The sequence below is a fragment of the Lethenteron reissneri genome, chromosome 9 (assembly GCF_015708825.2).
Source record: "Lethenteron reissneri isolate LAM-NWPU_2019-01 chromosome 9, ASM1570882v1, whole genome shotgun sequence".
Taxonomy (NCBI): Eukaryota; Metazoa; Chordata; class Hyperoartia; order Petromyzontiformes; family Petromyzontidae; genus Lethenteron; species Lethenteron reissneri.
Genome location: NC_083787.1, coordinates 11,813,282 through 11,832,114, shown reverse-complemented (window position 1 = coordinate 11,832,114; position 18,833 = coordinate 11,813,282). Strand labels below are relative to the sequence as shown.

At 53.8% G+C, this 18,833-nt stretch overlaps 2 protein-coding genes and 1 non-coding gene across 8 annotated transcripts; 1 reads left to right on the top strand and 2 right to left on the bottom strand.

The window, feature by feature from the left end:
• Positions 1 to 721: 721 nt before the first annotated feature.
• On the top strand, positions 722 to 11,209 carry LOC133340287 (myosin-6-like). 6 transcript variants are annotated; one of them, XR_009754861.1, is made up of 7 exons: positions 722 to 742; positions 1,579 to 1,685; positions 2,154 to 2,359; positions 2,973 to 3,140; positions 4,040 to 4,101; positions 6,168 to 7,030; positions 10,290 to 11,209. XR_009754861.1 is itself a non-coding variant. In XM_061548398.1 (7 exons), exons 3-6 carry the CDS (start codon positions 2,314 to 2,316, stop codon positions 6,998 to 7,000), a joined length of 312 nt encoding a protein of 103 aa, XP_061404382.1. In that variant the 5' UTR covers positions 722 to 742; positions 1,579 to 1,685; positions 2,154 to 2,313; the 3' UTR covers positions 7,001 to 7,030; positions 10,290 to 11,209. The 6 variants fall into 6 exon arrangements, 4 of the variants coding, with proteins under 4 accessions (XP_061404382.1, XP_061404379.1, XP_061404381.1 ...); XM_061548398.1 differs by having other exon boundaries at positions 6,965 to 7,030; XM_061548395.1 differs by lacking the exon at positions 6,168 to 7,030.
• PDCD2L (programmed cell death 2 like) lies at positions 7,779 to 17,507 on the bottom strand. The gene is made up of 7 exons (XM_061548365.1): positions 17,007 to 17,507; positions 13,578 to 13,744; positions 12,839 to 12,911; positions 11,466 to 11,929; positions 10,325 to 10,459; positions 9,330 to 9,484; positions 7,779 to 8,312 (listed from the first exon to the last, which is right to left on the bottom strand). The coding sequence occupies exons 1-7, from the start codon at positions 17,112 to 17,114 to the stop codon at positions 8,176 to 8,178; spliced, it is 1,239 nt and encodes a 412-aa protein (XP_061404349.1). The 5' UTR covers positions 17,115 to 17,507; the 3' UTR covers positions 7,779 to 8,175.
• TRNAR-ACG (transfer RNA arginine (anticodon ACG)) lies at positions 16,639 to 16,711 on the bottom strand. The gene has a single exon. It is a non-coding gene; the product is annotated as a tRNA-Arg (tRNA).
• Positions 17,508 to 18,833: the final 1,326 nt, after the last annotated feature.

Genomic DNA, 18,833 nt, shown 5'->3' with positions numbered 1-18,833 from the left:
CCTTGCTAAACCCTGACCAGCCGACTCATGTACTCGAATACTTTCATTGCGCTGTTGATGAGCGTTGAAGGCGGGGGACGCATAGGTGTAGACATCGAAGTACGGTACAACATTTATTTGTTTCTGCACTGCCCTGCCGCGTAATCTCGGCTACAAATGTCCTCCACCCGGAGCCCACCCCTCCTAGTCGATGATCCCCGGTTAGTCGATGGCCCATCGTGGTGGAACCCATGACCCCCGCTAGCAGCGACTACAGCGCGCAGGCAAGGGCGCCAGTGGCTTCTCCCAGAGCCATTGCTCAGCGAGAGGGGAGCTCACAAACCCCTCGGTCGCGCTCGCTGTTCCGCGCGGTAACCCCGCTCGCTTCCCTCGCCACGTGCCTATCCCCATCGCCCTCCACCCCCTGAGGGTGATACAATCAGCGGGCCTGGGGAGGTGTGGGGATGGGAGGGGATGAATTGGGGTGGCGGGGTGGGGGGTAGCGGAACAGGAATTTCTATACGGGGCCCCCTCGTGCCCCTAAAAGGCGAGGTCACACTGCCACCAAAATGACTGTGCGGGCCCCTTTTGCAAGGGGGGCTCTCGTGTTCCCCCTCCCCCTGCCCAACACACCTCGTCGCCCCCCCCCCCCAGCTCCCTATCACCACCGCTGTCCGTGCCCGACCTCCCTCCCAGTGAAAGTGGATATAAAGGCGCACGCGGTGCCAGGCCCGTGGCCAACTCTGAACCACGACCAGCGCCGGTAAGAGGGCTCCTTGAGGGGGGGTCGCCTGGGTCGAGGGGGTCTGCCCCGTGGTCTTGGGCGAGCCCCGAGATCTCAGTCGCAGCAGCGGCGACCCCGGGTGATGAGCGCGCGAGTGGCACGCGTCGTCCACGCGTGTGTACGTGCGAGGGCACGAGTCGACTGGGTTAACAATTGGTTTGTGGTGGTTGAATAAGTGTTGTTTGTTTGAGTTAAAGGAGTTTGGAGAGAGAAACAAAAATCGATCGGAAGGATACTTTTTTTTCATGATTTGTTTTCTTCGTACGATAAATGTTGCCCATTCAGGGGCGTGGTATTTGGCCTTACGGAGATCGCCGAGCAATGTGAATATCTGAAAGCCACGTGGTGGTGGAGGTGGCGGTGAGACTGCAATAGTGGTCCACTGATGGACGTGCCAACTGTGTCACAACGAACATTGCTGAAGCCAGAATTGAATAATGATGATGATGACGGTGAGACTTTAAGATTTGTGTAGGTCGGGTGTGGACTTTTGTAACAACAGCGAAGTGTAGTGGAGTCTATGACATTGGCCGTGATGACCTCTTTACCTTGGCATTTACTAAATACCAGGACAAATAATCACCAGTATATAGAATTTGTTTTTACAATTTATAAGCAAAAATTAGTTTGGAACAAAGTGGACGAGCACAGATTTTTTATATACTTTTTATATTCGTATAAAGTGGGGTTATTTATCGTAATTAATTCTCGAGGTACAGAGACAGTGTGTGTTTGCAATGTTTTTTTGGGTTGTTCAGCATGATGTCCGACGTTTCGCTCCACATTGCTGGAATCACTTTCACGATATTCTTCAGGTACGCTTTCGGTTCCTGAAAGACGCTCCCAGCACGTGGAGCTAAAACGTCGTACATGGGTGCTGAACAACACGCGGCACAACAGCACAGCAGCGAAAACCGGCACAGTAAGCAACCTTCACGCATCGATTTGTCATTGCAACTCAACTGGAAAACCAGGAATTGTTTCATAACAACCGCGTGCTTGGTGGTACATCTCGAGGAGGCACAGGACGAGTTCAGATTTTCCATACAATGATCCCCCGTATCGATTTAATAGACTGTTGGGGCAAGTGATGTTAGAGCGAGCAGCACCTATGAAGACCCGTACGGCACACAAGGGGGTGGGTGGTCAGCACCAGTGCCAATATTTACACACCGCACCAGGTACTCATTTGAGGCTGAGTCGACCTAGGAGAGGCCCAGGACCGGTTCAGATAATCGTCATTGATGTTGGTCATGAGAAGAAATCGAACTCGGGTCGTCAGTTTCACAGAGCAGTGCGCTAACCATTGTGCCACCGCTCTGCACTTATACACGCGGTCGTTCTTGGGATCGTCGCACCCTCAGCCCCCCCCCCCCCTGTGCTCCCCCAGGTGCCCCTGCCCTTCCCGTGTGCCCCCCAGGAATGGCAAACATGGAGAGCGAGTTTGGTGGGGCGGCCCATCTAGTTGCACAAGACGGAGGAGGAGCGGCTGGAGGAGCGGGCTCGCCCCTGCTGCTTGCAGCGCGTGGTCCTTTGTATTCCACGAGAAGATGGAGTTCGTCCAGGCGCGTCGTCCAGAGAAGCGAGGGCGGAAAGGTCAGGATGGGAGACCGAGCATTGATGACCAGGGTACGGTGCGGTTGATTTTGTTCCACCCAGCTCCACGTGGTTCCACTCTGGGTCTCAGTGGCTCCACGTGACTCTCCCTGACTGAATAAACGAAATAGGCGCCACCCAGTGCAGCAAAACGTTCGTCGTATTCGTGCATTTATTGGGTCAATGATGACACCACTCACTTCACGCGATTACTACACAATTCACTATTATTGGCCACATTCTAAAGCTGGAACCGCTAACGGGATGCCACCTCAGGTGGTACCGACAAGTGACACATCTGACCCTGTCTCATAGACGAAATACACCACGAACCCGGCGACCCGAGATCCACCACTTGGGTTGGCTCAGTTTTAACTCGACTTAGTCCTAATTGAGTACCTTTTGTGGCGTGTAAACATCGGCATTGGGGAGACAAAGGCGGCCGAGCGTGGTGTTGGCCACCCCACCAACTCGTGCACCGTTCTGACCTTCATAGGTGCTCGCTAACGGCACTTGCCCCAACAATGTCATGGATATAAGGGGGACCTTTGTCTTTGTGCGAGCGAGCGAGTGAGGGAGCATTGGTTGCTATCCTCCTCTGTCCTGTCGACAGTGGTGGCAGTGGTGAAGAACTCGGAGGTCAACCAGATGAACCCGCCCAACTTCGACAAGATCGGGGTCACGGCCATGCTGATCTCCCTCAATGAGTCGCCCGTGCTAGTCAACCTCAAAGAGCGATCCTCCGTCGTCGATGATCTACGGAGGGCATCGTGGCCTGCAGGTCTGTCAACATCACCACGACCATCACCTCCACCATCACCATCATCTTCATAATCAAGAGCAACACGTGCACCACCACCAGCATCGCCTCTACCGTCCATCAACATCACCACTAACACCACCACCATCACGTCGATCATCACCATCACCTCCACCATCATCTTCATAATCAAGAGCAACACGTGCACCACCACCATCACCTCTACCGTCCATCACCATCACCATGGACATCCCTATCACCACCACTGCCACTAGCACCAGCAGCAGTAAGACCATCAACACGGCTGTCGCCATCATCGTCGTGTGCATTACCAACGCAATTGCCAACATTGTTTCCACCCATTGTAATCGTCAGCTTCATCATCATACTACTGCTACTACAATCATCATCATACTCCTACAATCATCATCATACTGCAATCATCATCGTCTGTATCAATTCCACACCATTGAAATCACCTATGAAGGTTGGAACGGCACATGAGGGGGTGGGTGGCCAACAACACGCCCGGCCGCCTTTGTCTCCCCAGTGGCGATGTTTTGCACACACCGCACCAGGTACTCATTTGAGGCTGAGTCGACATAGGGGAGGCCCAGGACCGGTTCAGATAATCGTCACTGGTGTTAGCCGTGAGTGGGAATCGAACTCGTGTCGCCGGGTTTGTCGCATCGCGCGCTAACCGCTACACGACCGCTCCCCACGTACGTGAACACACACACACACACGTGTACAAATCTCCCGTAAACCACGTGACTTCTACGTGGTCACTCCCACTCTGAAGCCCTCCCCTCTCCCCACCCACTGTGAGAACAGACGCTGCTCCTCCGTGCAGCCTCTTCCCCCTCCCTCTCATCTCTCCTGACCCCCTGTGCTCCTTTCCTCTCATTTGCCATGAGCAGGAATGGAACTCGGGTCGCAGGGTTCGTGCCAAAGTCAGCTCATCGTGCATGACACGTACCAGGTACGTAAACGTAAACTAAAAACTAAACTAGTTTTTTTATTTTACCAGATAAGGCACCCTGAGCTATGTAGCTCTTTTTTGGAAGCGACCTGTCCACAAATGACAACTCAACGAAGTGGCTTATCACGTAGAAATGTATAGCAGCCAAATACTCTAAACGCACGTTTCTAAATGTGGAGGGGAAAACTGGAGGACCCGGAGAAAAATCCACGTGACCACGAGGAGAGAGAAAGAGACACCGCAAACTCCAAATATACAGCAGCAGGCGTCAGGGCCGGGATCGAACCCACGACCTCCTGTATACCAGGTGAGGAAGTTAACATCTCGTCACCACGGCACCCTAATTAGCGTACACCATCACAGGTACTTGTACATCAACAACCACCATTCGCCACTCAGTGGCGGTGACGTTACTACAACGCTTGTGCCAGGCTATGTGCACCGTGAGGCCAAGTGAAGTGTACACCGACATTTATTGGACGGTGACACGGCCCCAACACGCGCCGTACGATCCACTGCACGTTGTTCGCGAAGAGGGGGCCACTGTGCGCCGCCGTCAACATTCCAAAATGACAGCCCAACAAGTGACTGGATTGGGGGATCAGACAGAGCAGCAGCAGCAGGAGCAGGAATCATTGCCCCCTAGTGGAAAAATCACGGCCCAGAGTCACTCTTGCAAACGAGACCCATTCTGGTTCTCTCGTGCAGTGTGGTTCTCAACATTGTCTTGCCTGCTATGTGTGTACCCCCCTCCCCCACCACCTTGTTGAGTTTTGTTTCACACCTCGCCTGACCCAAACATGTTTCTGAGAAATGTCAATGTACGGATAATGATTAACAATATTTTAACCAATTGTTCATTTGACGAGGTAATCCCTAACTAGCTAAGTAACTGTGCTCGCTGCTTACTCTTGGAAACCGCCAACATTGTTGACGGTCAGTGACTTTATGAAGATCGTTCAAATCGTCCTAAGTTACCACGTGGATGTAAATGTTATCGTAGTTATTATTTTATATTTGGTAGATTCACACGCGATTATTCGCCAATGACTCTCAGGTACGATCAAATTTCACACATTCATCCATCGCCTCTCGTACCCCCAGGGGCTCCGCGTCACCCCGGGCTGAGAACACACCTGCATTCTTGCGTTCCCACCCGGTTACACAAAACAACCTCGAAATATTCGACATTTCCCTCCCTCCCTCCTCCAAACCGCCCTCGATCTCTCCCCCACGAGCCCTCAGCACCGCACGTCTCACGCCACCTGCCGGCCAAACACCGCGCAATGCGAGCTGGAGAGGTCTTCCTTGAGAGACTGAGGTGGCCTGATGCGGGGGGGGGGGGGTTGGTGGAGGGGGGGGGGACGAGAGGATTGGGGGGCGGGTTCCAGGTGGCGGACGGACGTGCTCCTCGCTCGTTTTATGTCTCGCACTCAGGAAGATAAGACGAGCAAGTAGTCGGTCCGTCCGTCACGCAACGCGCGCCACCTGTGGGGCCACGTGGCCACGGGGTCACAGGGCCCGTTCCTCATTCTCGCCTAGGCCACCAATCATACACCTGGCTCACCAATCACCAGTCACACCCGGCTCACCAATCACCAATCACACACCTGGCTCACCAATCACCAGTCACACACCTGGCTCACCAATCACCAGTCACACCCGGCTCACCAATCAGCAATCACACACCTGACTCACCAATCACCAAACAAACCCGGCTCACCAATCACCAATCATAGCTGGCTCACCAATCACCAAACAAACCCGGCTCACCAATCACCAATCACAGCTGGCTCACCAATCACACCCGGCTCACCAACCTCACCCATCTCTTAATTCTAGATTTGAAGCTTTCGTGACTGCAAGGATTCATACTCTTAGGTTTTTTCGGTAAAGTCACGTAGGTAAAAAATTAAAATTAATTGAAATTAATAAAAGTAAAATAAAATGAAATTAAAGTAAAATAAAATACTTTTGACTTTTATTAATTGTAATTAATTTTATTTTTTTACCTACGTGACTTTACCGAAAAAACCTAAGAATACTCACCCATCTCACCTGGGCAGGAGAAGCAGGTGAACGGCAAGCGGCCTCGCTCCCCTGCGGCATCTCCACCACTCCTCGTCAGCTCCTCCCGCCGCAGTCCATCCCAGTTGTTTCTGCTCTCCTGCCCGCACGGTTGGCTACGTACGGTGTGAAAAAAAGTCCAGCGTACATACAGCTGCTTCTCGGCTCACCCACTCTCCCTCCTTTGAAAATAATTTCTTGAAAACGGCGTTTTGTGTCTCGTTTGTTGTCTTTCCGCCGCACCTCTGATCAGCACGGTTGGCTACGTACGGTGCGAAAGTTCAACATCCATACATACTCCTCCTCCTCTCAGTCCCACACGCGCTTATCCAGCTCCTCTCAACCTCCTCTGCCACATGGAAGCTTCTCTCCTGCGATTCCATTCCCGCTCTCTACCCCTCGCTTCCCCCAGCTCCTCCCCCATGCTTCACATCCTCCATTCTGGTCTTCCTCCTCTCGAGGCCACAGTGCGGCTCGCCGGCTTCTCCACAAGTCCTTCTCCTCGCTGCCTCCATCACTCCAAACCACTCCGCCGCTGGTTTAATCCCCTGGCCGTTTGTAACATAGTGTTGATCCTCACGCCGCTGTTGCTGCTGACAATTATGCTGTTAATGCTCACGATGTTAATTCAGTCGCTGCTGCTGCTGCCAGCAGTAGTTTCTGCTACGAATATCGATGCTGTCATTGCTGCTGATGATAAAGGCGCTGTTGCTACCGATGTTGACACTGCTGTTGTGAACGATTACAATACCGCTGCCACTGCCGATGATGTTTCTTGCCCCGTGTCCTCCAGCAGAAGGGAGATGAGGGAATGAGGGAGGACGAGCCGTGATGGACGCACGCACCACCCCGACTGCGATTTGTGAGACTTTGCACGAGATTCAAGAATGCGGAAACACACCACTTGGCCCACGCTCCATCTGCTGCTGCAGTTTTTTTTCACACCACATTCACGCAGTTCAGCGTTCATATTTTCCTTCACGTCCAGGTTCACATTGACCCATTTCACTCTGACCGTCTAGGGTAGGGACGCGGGGTGTAGGCAGCACACGCCATGGGCAGGACACAGGAGGTCGTTGGTTCAATCCCGATCCCGACGTCTGAATATTTGGAGTTTGCATGTCTCTCTCCTCGTGGTCGCATGGATTTTTTTCCCCCAGTCCTCCGGTTCTTCCCTTCACATTTAGAAACATGCGTTTAGAGTATTTGGCTGCTATACATTTCCACATCAGCTACTTCGTTGAGAAATCATTTATGGCCAGGTCGCTCAGTGGGCCTTATAAGGTAACAACATTTTAGGCTAGCGACGGGTGTGGGGAACGTGCCCGCAGCATAGCAGGGAGGTTGGACAGGCACGACCGCCACCACGGAGATGGAGCGAAGGATCAGCTCACGCGGAGGGAGCGAGATGGACCATGGCATCGGGGGATGGTTAGGGAGTGCGGAGGCATTCATCCAGCAGTGGGTAGAACAAGCCTGATGGTGATGATGACGATGACGATGAGCAAAGCCCAACAGAGTTGGTGATAATCTGTACCCCACCAGGCAAACGAACATTTGTTCGGGTTAACAAAGCTAGCGGAGGACAAAGTTCGACTCAGACAACATGAATGAGTTAAATGTTTTATTTAGAAGAGTCGGGGTCACGTGACTGCCCGAGGCCATGTGCTCCACAGACCAATCGCGGCTCGTCGTAACGCAGAGCCCCGTCACGCGAGGCCACCGCCGCACCATGTCGCAGCGACGACCCTTCGTCAGTCCACTGCTGGATGCAGACCTGTCCACACCGCGGGGGTTGTGGGGATTGACGACGCTTCACCACGCTGGTCCCGGGGCAAGGCTGACGACGAAAGCTTACACAGTGGCTCACAGCAGTCGTGGTGGTGGTGGTGGAGGCAACGCAGCGACGACTACGTTTCCAATGTTGCTCGTGGCAATCGTGGTTGTTGCTGGCAACGTCGTTGCCCCGACGTTGCTCTCGTCGTGTCCCCGGCAGCCGTGGTGGTGTCACTGAAAGAGGCCTTGGTCCGGGTCCGGCTGATACCGCACCTCCTCCTCACAGGGGATGCCCCCCCCAGCGGCCTCGGCCCAGCAGCTGCGTGCGCACGTGAAGACGAGGACGGAGCCAAACTCCGGGACGGAGTCTGCTAGGCAACGCAGGGGGAGTGGGAGTTGAGCTTTAGCACCGGTGTGTGTGCGTGCGTGTGCGTGTCTCGGTGTGCGGAGCGGTGGTGGAGCGGTTAGCGCTCTGCGCTACGAACCCGGCGACACGGGTTCGGTTCCTGGTCACGGCCAAGACCAAATTACGATTATCTGTATCGGTTCTTGGCCTCTTCTAGGTCGACTAAGCCTCAAATGAGTACCTGGTGTGGTGTGTGTAAACATGGTCACTAGGCAGAGAAAGGCGGCCGGACATGGTGCTGGCCACCCACCTCGTGTGCCGTGCTGGCATTCATAAGTGCTCGCTAACAGCACTTGCCCAGCCACCGCATGCCCAAGCAGCTTCTGTTTGGCCAGATAGAAGGGGCTAAACAGGCACGACAAGGGCTAGAGGTGAGTGGACATGCCGATGGCCAGTACCAGCGGTGTCAAGACCGGCCTCTGTGGAGGAGGCTCGTGAAGGACGCTCCTGGGCAGTTACAGGCAGTCGCCCTCCAGCAACAGAGGGTGGAGGAGCAACGCTCACAACAACGAGCGGAGCGCCAGACAGAAAAAACGTAAGTTAGGACAGTGGTGAGCTGGTGGTGCATCTGCCAGTCAACCCATGACACCTGGGTCTGTCCTATGACCTGTCAACGCGGCCTCAAAGTGCACATAGCCTGGCACAAGCCACATGGTCACGTCACCGCCACTTAGCAGCAAAAGGCGGTTCTTGTTGATCACAAGTATGTCAGAGAGCAATGGAAATAAGCGGACTGAACACAAATGAGACAGAAATCAGAAATAAAAATCCCAATGCAGAGACCACAAGTGACGGATGTAATTATCGGGGCAGCACGGTTACAATGGACGTAGGAGGTAGGGAATGGCTGCCGAGAGATGTGAACATGGAGAGAGTGATTCGTGCACTGCTCTACAGACCCGATGACGACCCGGGTTCCATTCCCAGCCATGATAAATATCATTGTGTCCACACAGGCCGCCCCCCCCACCACCCTCACCTGTCCCCTCGGCCCCCCTGAGCTGCCACACGAGCGCGGGCATCAGCTGCATCTCGAAGACGCGGGGGGCACCGCAGAGCGGGCACGGCGTTGGGGGCGCGGTCAGGTGGGGGTCGGGGGCGCTCACGTACAGGGGCTCTCCCCCCCACGAATACCTGCGCACGTCGGGGGTGGGGAGTGGTGGGTAGGGGCGGGCGGCAGAGGACGACAAACGTGACTCGCTCGACTCGCACGACTCGCTCGCTCGCATAAACCCACGCTGCCAGCTGCTTGCCACCGCGCAGCCCCAAGACTAGAACCCCTGCTACTCCCAGGCAGTATCCCACCCAAGAACAAACCGGGCTCACCCCCTGCATGTGTGTATGCTGAACTTCTTTTGAACCGTACGTAATCAACCGTGCTAATCGGAGGTGCGGGGGATGGACAACTAACTATTGTCTAAGTGTGATGAGTCTATGGGTCTCTGTGCGAGTCTATGGGTCTCTGTGCGAGTCAATGGGTCTCTGTGTGAGTCTATGGGTCTCTGTGCAAGTCTATGGAACTCTATGTGAGTCTATTGGTCTCTGTGTGAGTCTATGGGTCTATGTGTGAGTCCATGGGTCTCTGTGTGAGTCTATGGGTCTCTGTGCGAGTCTATGGATATCTATTTGAGTCTATTGGTCTCGGTGTGAGTCTATGGGTCTATGTGTGAGTCCATGGGTCTCTGTATGATTCTACAGGTCTCCGTGTGAGTCTATGGGTTTTTGTATGAGTCGATGTTTGGATGTTGAACTACTTTTGAACCGTACGTAGCCACCCGTGCTAAATCGGACGTGCTTTGCTCTCGAGACCGCCGGCAAAATTGAACGCATTCCGGATGATTCGGTTCGAAGCAACAACAACGCAACGTTATTTAGAATTGTTCCTGGTGACATGTGGTCTTGCGGCTGCCCCCCCCTCCACCCCCCGCCTTCCCACCAGCCCCCCCTCGCCCCATCACCGTGGCGGCCGCTCACCTCAGCACCTGGCGAGGGCACCGTGCCGTCCGCTTCATGAATTTGAGGAAGAGGCGGTCGCCGTGGCGTGCGCACGCCGGCTCGTACTCCTCCCGCGCTCCACCAACCCCGCCGCTGCCGCCACCGCTGTCACTGCTGGGCGAGAGGTGATTTTTTTTCCGTGGTGAGGTCAAAACGACGCGTGTCTCCGTGTGCGTATCCGCGGGGGGAGCAGCGGTTTAGCGGTAAGCGCGCTTGCGCTACGAAACCCGGCGACCCGAGTTCGATTCCTCGCTCACGAACAACACCGGTGACGATTTTCTGAATAGATTCTGGGCCTCCCCGAGGTCGACTCAGCCTCAAATGAGTACCTGGTGCGATGTGTGAACATCGCTACTGGGGAGACAAAGGCGGCTGGGCGTGGTGCTGGCCACTCACTTCATTGGTGCTCGCTAACAGCAATTACCCCAATAGTCTGTTAAGGCTACATGGGGGATCTTTGTCTGTGTGCATGTGGTGCTCACTAGGCCACACGGGGGGGGGGGGGGTGGGGCTGGGGGCATATTTATCTTTGTGTGTGGTGCGCATATTGCGTTTATATTCCAATCACGCATGTGAGAGTCGATTATTGTTTTAATTCCTAAATGTGGTATGTAACAAATATTCCAGGGATATCTGCATGCACTTAAGATGCGCTACAATCGCCACAATGCAACTTTCTGATTTCTGTTGTAACTTCGTGATCCGACCATAAAGGACATCTGTGAAAAATTGCTTCATAGCTCATCAGATTCCTCCAGTCGAAATAAAGATTCTGAAGTATGGAATTGATTGTTGATCTGAATCACGACTTCGAATCGTGAGACAATTCATTGAATTGCGAGCGGAGCGAATCGTTACGAGGCCTAGCGCACACGGCCAGCAGTAGAACACAGGCCTCCGGATGTGTATTACCACCACTGTCCGCAGCCTCAGCACCGACAATCGTCTGCAACGTCGCAAAACACTCATTCACACTCGCCGCGTGAGCGTCAACAAGTGCTTCCTGGCTTCGGAAATCGACGCGGTAATCACCGGGACGGATGGACACCAACCGCTCTCTCACCGCCGTGAACCAGTCACCGGCATGTCACACCCAATGACGCTTCGGAGATCCACTCACCCTTGCCACGGCCGCTGCTGCGCCGCCACCAGCCCATCGGCGCTGCCCTCCCGGCGCTGGTACTCGGAGAGCAGCGCGCGAGCGTGCTGCGTGAGCTCGGCCTCCTCCCCCCCCTCCCCCTCCTCCTCCGCGCAGTCCTCCTCGCTCACCGCGTTCAGGAAGTACGCCAGCAGCCGAGGAGCTGGGTCGCCGCTTTCCTGCGGTCTTGGCATTGCCGCCGATGCCGCCACCGCTGCCGCCGCCGCCATTGCGCGCCCACCGCCCAGCGACAGCCCGTCCATACCGGAGCACAGCTCCATGGCGGGGTTCGGTGACGGCAACGGGTGGGGGAGCTGGGGAACGCGGGCCGTGGAGTCCGGCAGAGGGGCGGGTGGCGCGGGCGCGTCCCCTGCGTCCCCATCAACGTCATCACCCCAGTCGTCTGCCCCATCGCACCAGTCCTTGGTGGACATCAGAGGCTCCACCTGTGGAATGGTTGTGCGTGCGATGCTTAGACGGTGTACGCGTGCGTGGCGCAATGTAGCCCGCTTTCGCGATCCGCCGCTGGGTGACCGCCTCCACACACCGCGTCAGATCATAGAGGATGCTTGACCATGCTTCAACACGGTTGTTCAGTGTGGGTCGGGGTGGGGGGGAGGCGAGGGGTGGGACCAGGACCAGTTCAGATATTACTCGCCATTGGTGTTATCCGAGGTTGGGAATCAAACTCAGCTGGATATACTCGCAGCATAGTACACTAACCACTGCGCCACCAACACATACACGAGGATGTAGACATGAGCAGCCACTGCACATATATACAACATATAAACGCAAGCCAAATGTCGCAATAATGCACAACTCAAAATATTCATCAGCGTCATTGTCAAGAAAATTAATAAAAAACATAAATAGGCAACGTCTCATTCGTATGCACGTCTTTCCATGTAAAAATAGTAAGTATTTCCTACACCACACACCAGCCGCACAGCCTTCTGGGAGTGCACAATTTCAGTAGCGTTTCAAGACAAGCAAACTCTGGACTGGTTTTGGCACACACTGCCTCATCAGCAGTCAGGCAATAAGCAAGGAGCGTCAGACGAACAGAATGTTAAAGATACATTGAAGATTCTTATGGTTCACTTTGATTTCTGGAAACTCACACAGCCACGCTAAACCCCCTTTGGGATTCTGAGTTCAACGTTATTGCCTGGGACTCACAGAGTCTTTACGATTCTGACGTGACAATATCGTGGCCTGAAAGGCGGAGGGGGTTAGCAGCGCCGAGTGCGGTAAAGTTGCAGGAAAGCGACCCGTCGACATGAAATGAGTTCATCACGGCCAGCTACCTCAGGAACGTAACAAATGAGATGAGTTGACCACGCGCGTCTCACCTGCGGGGGTGTGGGCGCAGGGGCAGGCACCGCGCGCGCAGGCTCCAAGTACTGAGAACGTAACGCTCGCCAGCTGCAAACAGAACAGAGACACAGACACACAAAGACACAAAGAATCCCCTTGTAGCCTTACATGGGGCGATGGCCCTTCTACACGGAACACCCTGCATGGTGAAGGACCATTGTCCCAAACATCACCTGTTATATATTGTATGCCTTTTCAGGCTACTAAAACTATAATCAATTTTTATTTTACGAGGTAAGGCCCACTGAGATACATAGCTATTTTTCAGAAGCAACATGGTCACAAATTATAGCTCAATGAAACGGCTTATCGCGTGGAAATTTATAGCGGCCAAACACTCGAAACGCATGCCAATTCTAAATGTTAAGGAAGAAAACGGAGGACCCAGATAAAAATCCACAGCACCACAACGGAGTATATGCAAACTCCAAATATACAGCAGGCGTCAAGGTCGGGATCGAACCCATGACCTCCTGCATACCAGGCGATGGGAGTTAACATCTCTCCAGCGCAGCACCGTGGTGCTACTGACAAATGTGTTATTTGCGCTCGTGCACCACTGCTAACGCAACAGCATCACCTAATCATTTGTTCCGACATCACAAACTAAATCCACATTCTCGTCGTTGGTGGGGAGTCATAGTGCAAGACAGGCTGCCGGGCACCTTCGGGTCCGCGCAACTGACGCGGGAGCTGAGCAGCGGGCAGCCTCACCCTCGAGCGGACGTGGAGCACGTGGCGCGTGGGCACGCGAGGAGGTGCAGGGCGCGGTGGTACGGCGAGCCCTCCAGCGGGCAGTACAGCTGCGCCACCAGGGTCTGTGCGGAGCCGCATGCCCCGCACGCCGTGCGTCCCGCCAGTGGCACGCCGGGCACGCTGTCCTGCAGAGCGCGCAACCGAGGCGAGGGGTCCGGAATTATATATAAGGTCGAACTCTTTTATAAGGTCGCACTGATTATACACAAAGTGCTTGCCACAAATGAACCACAATCAATACCTTGCGGGTCTAGTCAAGGAGCATAAACCATCATGCGAACTCCGGTCATCCTCGCAGCGGCTTTTGGCTAACCACTGAACAAAGACGGTCACTGCATCACACAAGTACCCGGCCGTGTCGGCCATGTCTGGGGAAACCAAAGCTGCAGCGAGCTGGCGGAATCGTCACAATCCCGGCCAACACGTGACTATAATTACACTTCCCACCCAGGCCTTAGGCTCCAGGGCTGTGGGACCAGCACTCCACGTCACGTGTAAAAGCATTCGCTAAATAAATAACTGCATCGCTCGCTGTCAGATGCACTTCTGCGGCCGTCTGGAACACTCTTCCTTTCGATATTCGAAAAGCCAATGGAGCTTTGCACTTTTAAATCTAGATTGAAAACTAATTTTGTTTTGTTTTAGCCACCCGGCGCTCTGCTCGTTGTTGTTAGCGTCGCTCCTCCTCCGTATGGGCAGACAACCCCTTCGACAGGCGAGGAGTGGAGAGGCCTTCAACCAGCAGTCTATGGAGAAAGAGCCTGTAAATGGAGTCATAATTTATTATTTTGGGTCACGTCGCGCGAGTAAAATGCGTGTTGTACACCCTCCTTCACCTGGCACAGCCCATTAATTGACAATTGGTTACAGACGTTTCGTTGGTAGTTGCAATCAGCATCATCGGGTTTTTGGGTGATTTGTTTTCTGTACCTTGCAATCGTATCGTGTCTTTGTTGTGTTGTTGTAACGTTCTTAGCCCGTGCCCCGACTGGGACATCTGTGAAAAAGAGCTTTGTAGCTCATCGGATTCCTCCAGTATAAACATATATTCTGATTCTTATGTAAAGTGGTGTGACGTCACAAATGTGCGCCGACATGTAAGGAGCACGTGGTAGGAAATTATACCGAGAGGTTAATGTAGTCACATAAATGATCAAAGATTATGTTGGATTATATAAGTTTAACACGTAGGCTTTCGTGACCAAGGTATTGCGATTTCTTGTACCTAAAAACGGCAGGATGTACATGCATAATGTGCATGCGTAATGTATGTTGATTACCCTATGAATAACCCAACCTGTAATGGGTATCCATTGTAATTTATATTCACGCATTAACCCCCCTCTGGCACCTGATTGGCCCACAAGTGACAACATCACGTTTATCTCCTCTACTTAACAGGAGGAGGATTTCTCCACGAATCTGGTTGTCGCCTGATGATGCTGGTTGTAATTACTGGTGAAACGTCGTACTCGAATTGTAAATTTCGCAGTGGGTTTACTCTCCAACGCACCAGTGTGCTGAACTAGTAACTAATTGTCACGTTTTGCTTTGGTGACAAACCTTACTAATTGGTTGCCCTGGGTGGTGGCGGGATTAACGACACATTCATATTGACGCGATCTAACCAAAAACATTATGTTAGAAATGTTAATGTGTACCGTACATGCTTACGTGGAAGAGGGTGGACTACAGATATTTTACTTGTGCGAACCGACTCAAAAATAAATTATGCATCGCAATATTAGTCGGAAAGGCCGACACGTTTGGCCTAATAAGTACAATATGCATCACTTATAAACGAATGTATTGGCGTATAGATGTGCTGCGAAGGGCCATTGTCTGAAACGTCGCCAAAGCGTATTATTCGATCTTCCACGAAGCTCACGGTCCACCCTCAATCGCATCCGCACAAATCGTGGCAGCAGACGCGGAAACCGTGATGCACAAATGGGACATTAAACACTCTGCAGTGGTATAGTAGTGCGGCTGTGGTCGTCCAGAACAGGAGTCCGAAGCACAACGCGTAACAACGCAATGCCCCGATCCACAAATACAAAGAAGGAGACATCACAGCGACGACGACGATGATGATGATGCACTCACTACTCCGCTTGGCTCCTGACGCGGTGCCCTGCCGGCTCGACCACGTGAATGTGGAATTGTAAGTTGTTGCTCTGCATCCACATCAGCTGCCGTACGAAATGAGAAGTTTTATTGACCAACGTGTTGCTTTGTGTTGTTGTTATTGGTGGTGGTGGTGTTTGTGCATCACTGCCAACGAAGCAGCAGCAGCAGCAACACCAAAATTACGGTTTTACTGGTAGGAACCCACTGGTTCCACCAGCCCACAGGGGATTATTGTGTCCGTCCGTCGTGCAGGGAGGGGCTTGGTGGGGAGGGAGGGGCTGGGTGTGTGGGGAGGGGAGGGTGGGCTGGGTGGGGAGGGGAGGATGGGGAGGGGCTGGGTGGGGAGGGTGGGGCTGGGTGGGGAAGGTGGGGCTGGGTGGGCGGTGGGCGGGGTGGGGGGTGGGAGGGATGGGAGGGGTGGGGCTGGGTGGGGAGGGGTGGGGCTGGGTGGGGAGGGGCTGGTCACCCCGTGGTGCCCTTATAAAACTCAACGTTTAACCTACTCACGCCGGCTTGTGCCCGCCCTCACAGTCGGGCATATTTGCGGAATACACCACGCCGCCGTTGACCCTGCAGGCCGTTGACCGAGCAACCCAACGTTCCTACCAGCGCCCTCTGCAGGAATGTGTTTAAATCATCAACTTCTCAGGCGCCTCCGTTCCTTGCAATTCGAGCCCCGAGGCAGCAGGGGGCGCTGCGGGTTGCCGCGTGTGCGACTCGACGCATCGTGAACCAAACTTGAAACTTCATGCAAACGGTAACAGAATATATCGCCGGGCTCAGTTTCACGTGACGCCGTCGTACTGTGATGTAATAAATGTTAATAACGACGATGCCTTTAAGATTTCTTAATTTTTTTTAACACAAAAAAAACATGTAAAAATAATACCGAGCCAGGCAGGAGTCGAACCGACAATCTTCTGATCCGTAGTCAGACGCGTTATCCATTGCGCCACTGGCCCCGAGCCGCATGCCACGTCACTCAGAGGCCAACTTAACTCTCGCGCCAAGTCACCGCGTCCACAAAATAACATCTTACAATCGATCATATTCGAAGTGTTCATTTGACAACGAACAATTTAACTAAACTCGCACGACGCGCGCGTTCCCCGTGGTAACGCGGCAGCCTCTCGGCCTAGACCAGACCCTCCCCCTGCCTCCTGTCTCTCACTCCCCGTCGCCTCTACTCGCGAAATAACCCCACGCAGACATTAAATTAAACATTCACAAACACGACGATTACAAACTCTCCCTCACCGGCTCGCCGCCGATCTTGTTGCAGCTCCACGAGGTGGCCGAGCGAGGCGGCACGGGCCCGTCCAGGAGCCCGAGCAGAACGGGGGCCTCGCCTGGGCGAGCGGCCATGTGAGTTGGGGGGGCAGGAGGAGGCCCAAGGGCCCCCCTCTGATTACGGAGTTGCCTCTCTCTCTCTCTCACGCCTTGGTTTCTAAGTCGTCTCTCACGACGACGACGACGTTCCTCAGCAAGGCCTGCCGAGGTTGAGTCGAGATCACGGGGCCCACCACCACCAGCAGCAGCAGCACGAGCCCCCTCGCTTCCCGGCCACGTGTCTCGGCCTCGCCTCGCCTCCAGGGGCCACCGTCTCGCCCGCGAGCTGTCAACGTGCCGGCTCACGTGGGCATCGGGATATTTATTATACTCGAGAAATCCGATGAGCTATGAAGCTCTTCACACCAGGGGGTGTACCACCACCAGCACCACCCCTCCCTCGCTTCCCGGCCACGTGTCTCGGCCTCGCCTCTCCACCTGCCCCCCCGTGTCGGCCCTCGTGGGCATCAGAATATTTATTCTGCTGGAGAAATCCGATGACCTATAAAGCTCTTCACACCCGCCACACACGCACACACACGTGTCCGGTAGTTTCACAGATGGCTCACGCCTGCCTGTGTGGAGTTGACGAAAGCCGACTTCAATTTGCGTACTATTGAGGACCTCATCAGCGATTGAGATGGTCATGTACGCACGTACGTTGGACTTCATTGGCACCGTACAGGTCATGCTAGCAGGAATCTTAAAAAAAACAAATGTGTGTTCCCTATTGTTTTATTTCATTGACGTTTTATTTGACCAGGTAAGGCCCACTGAGCTGTGTAGCTCTTTTTCAGAAGCGGCCTGGCCACAAACGGCAGCTCAACGAAGTGGCTTACCATCATGGTGTGAACATTTAAAGCAGCCAAATACTCGAAACGCCTGACCTTGATTCTAAATGTGGAGAAAACTTCACACGACTACAGGGAGACACTCCAAATATACAGGCGTCAGGGTCTGGATCGAACGTCAACAAACTCTTGTATACCAGGCGAGGTAGTGAACATCTCGCCACGGTGGCTCTTGGTGGTGGTGGCGACTGTGATGTGTCCTGGTCGAGTCATGAGTAGGGGTGGACACCGAGGTTATGACGGGGAGGACTGCCTACGGGATCCCTCCTCGGCCCCTTGTGCCTCACGCCCATTCCACGCTCCACGGTCTTGATGTGCTCGCATTGATGGTGGTTCCCAAGTAGGCCTAGCGAGGTACCATTGATGGTGGTTCCCAAGTAGGCCTAGCGAGGTACCATTGCAAGCTGGGGTGCACATTTGGTCAGGAGATCAGGAAACCAACGTAGGTCGCCAACTTCCACCCATGACCCCTCATCTCACGGCTCCTCTCATGCCTGGTTGTAATTGTATTGATATTGACAACTTGATGCTGTTGTGGGTTGAGAGCCGATGAGGTATGCATCGACGATGACACTCATTGCTCAAGTTTGGCCAGAGACCAGGACTACATGTGCAGCGAATCATTTCAGAGACACTATTAGGAGGCAACAACGTTTATTCTACACTTTACACGACACTGTTACACACGGGACTAGTACGCCTGTCCCTCAATCTTGTTACCCACGGGACTATAATACACCGATCTCTTTCCTATACGGGATAACTACAATCGGGTCAGAGCAGCCACGATGTCGGAGACATAGCCGTAGCACCTCGGTTCCGCTTCACCCACGGACAGCCCCGATATGCGATCGGGGCTCCCCTTTTATCCCTCTCGGCGCGACCTGGCTCCACCCTCGGCCAC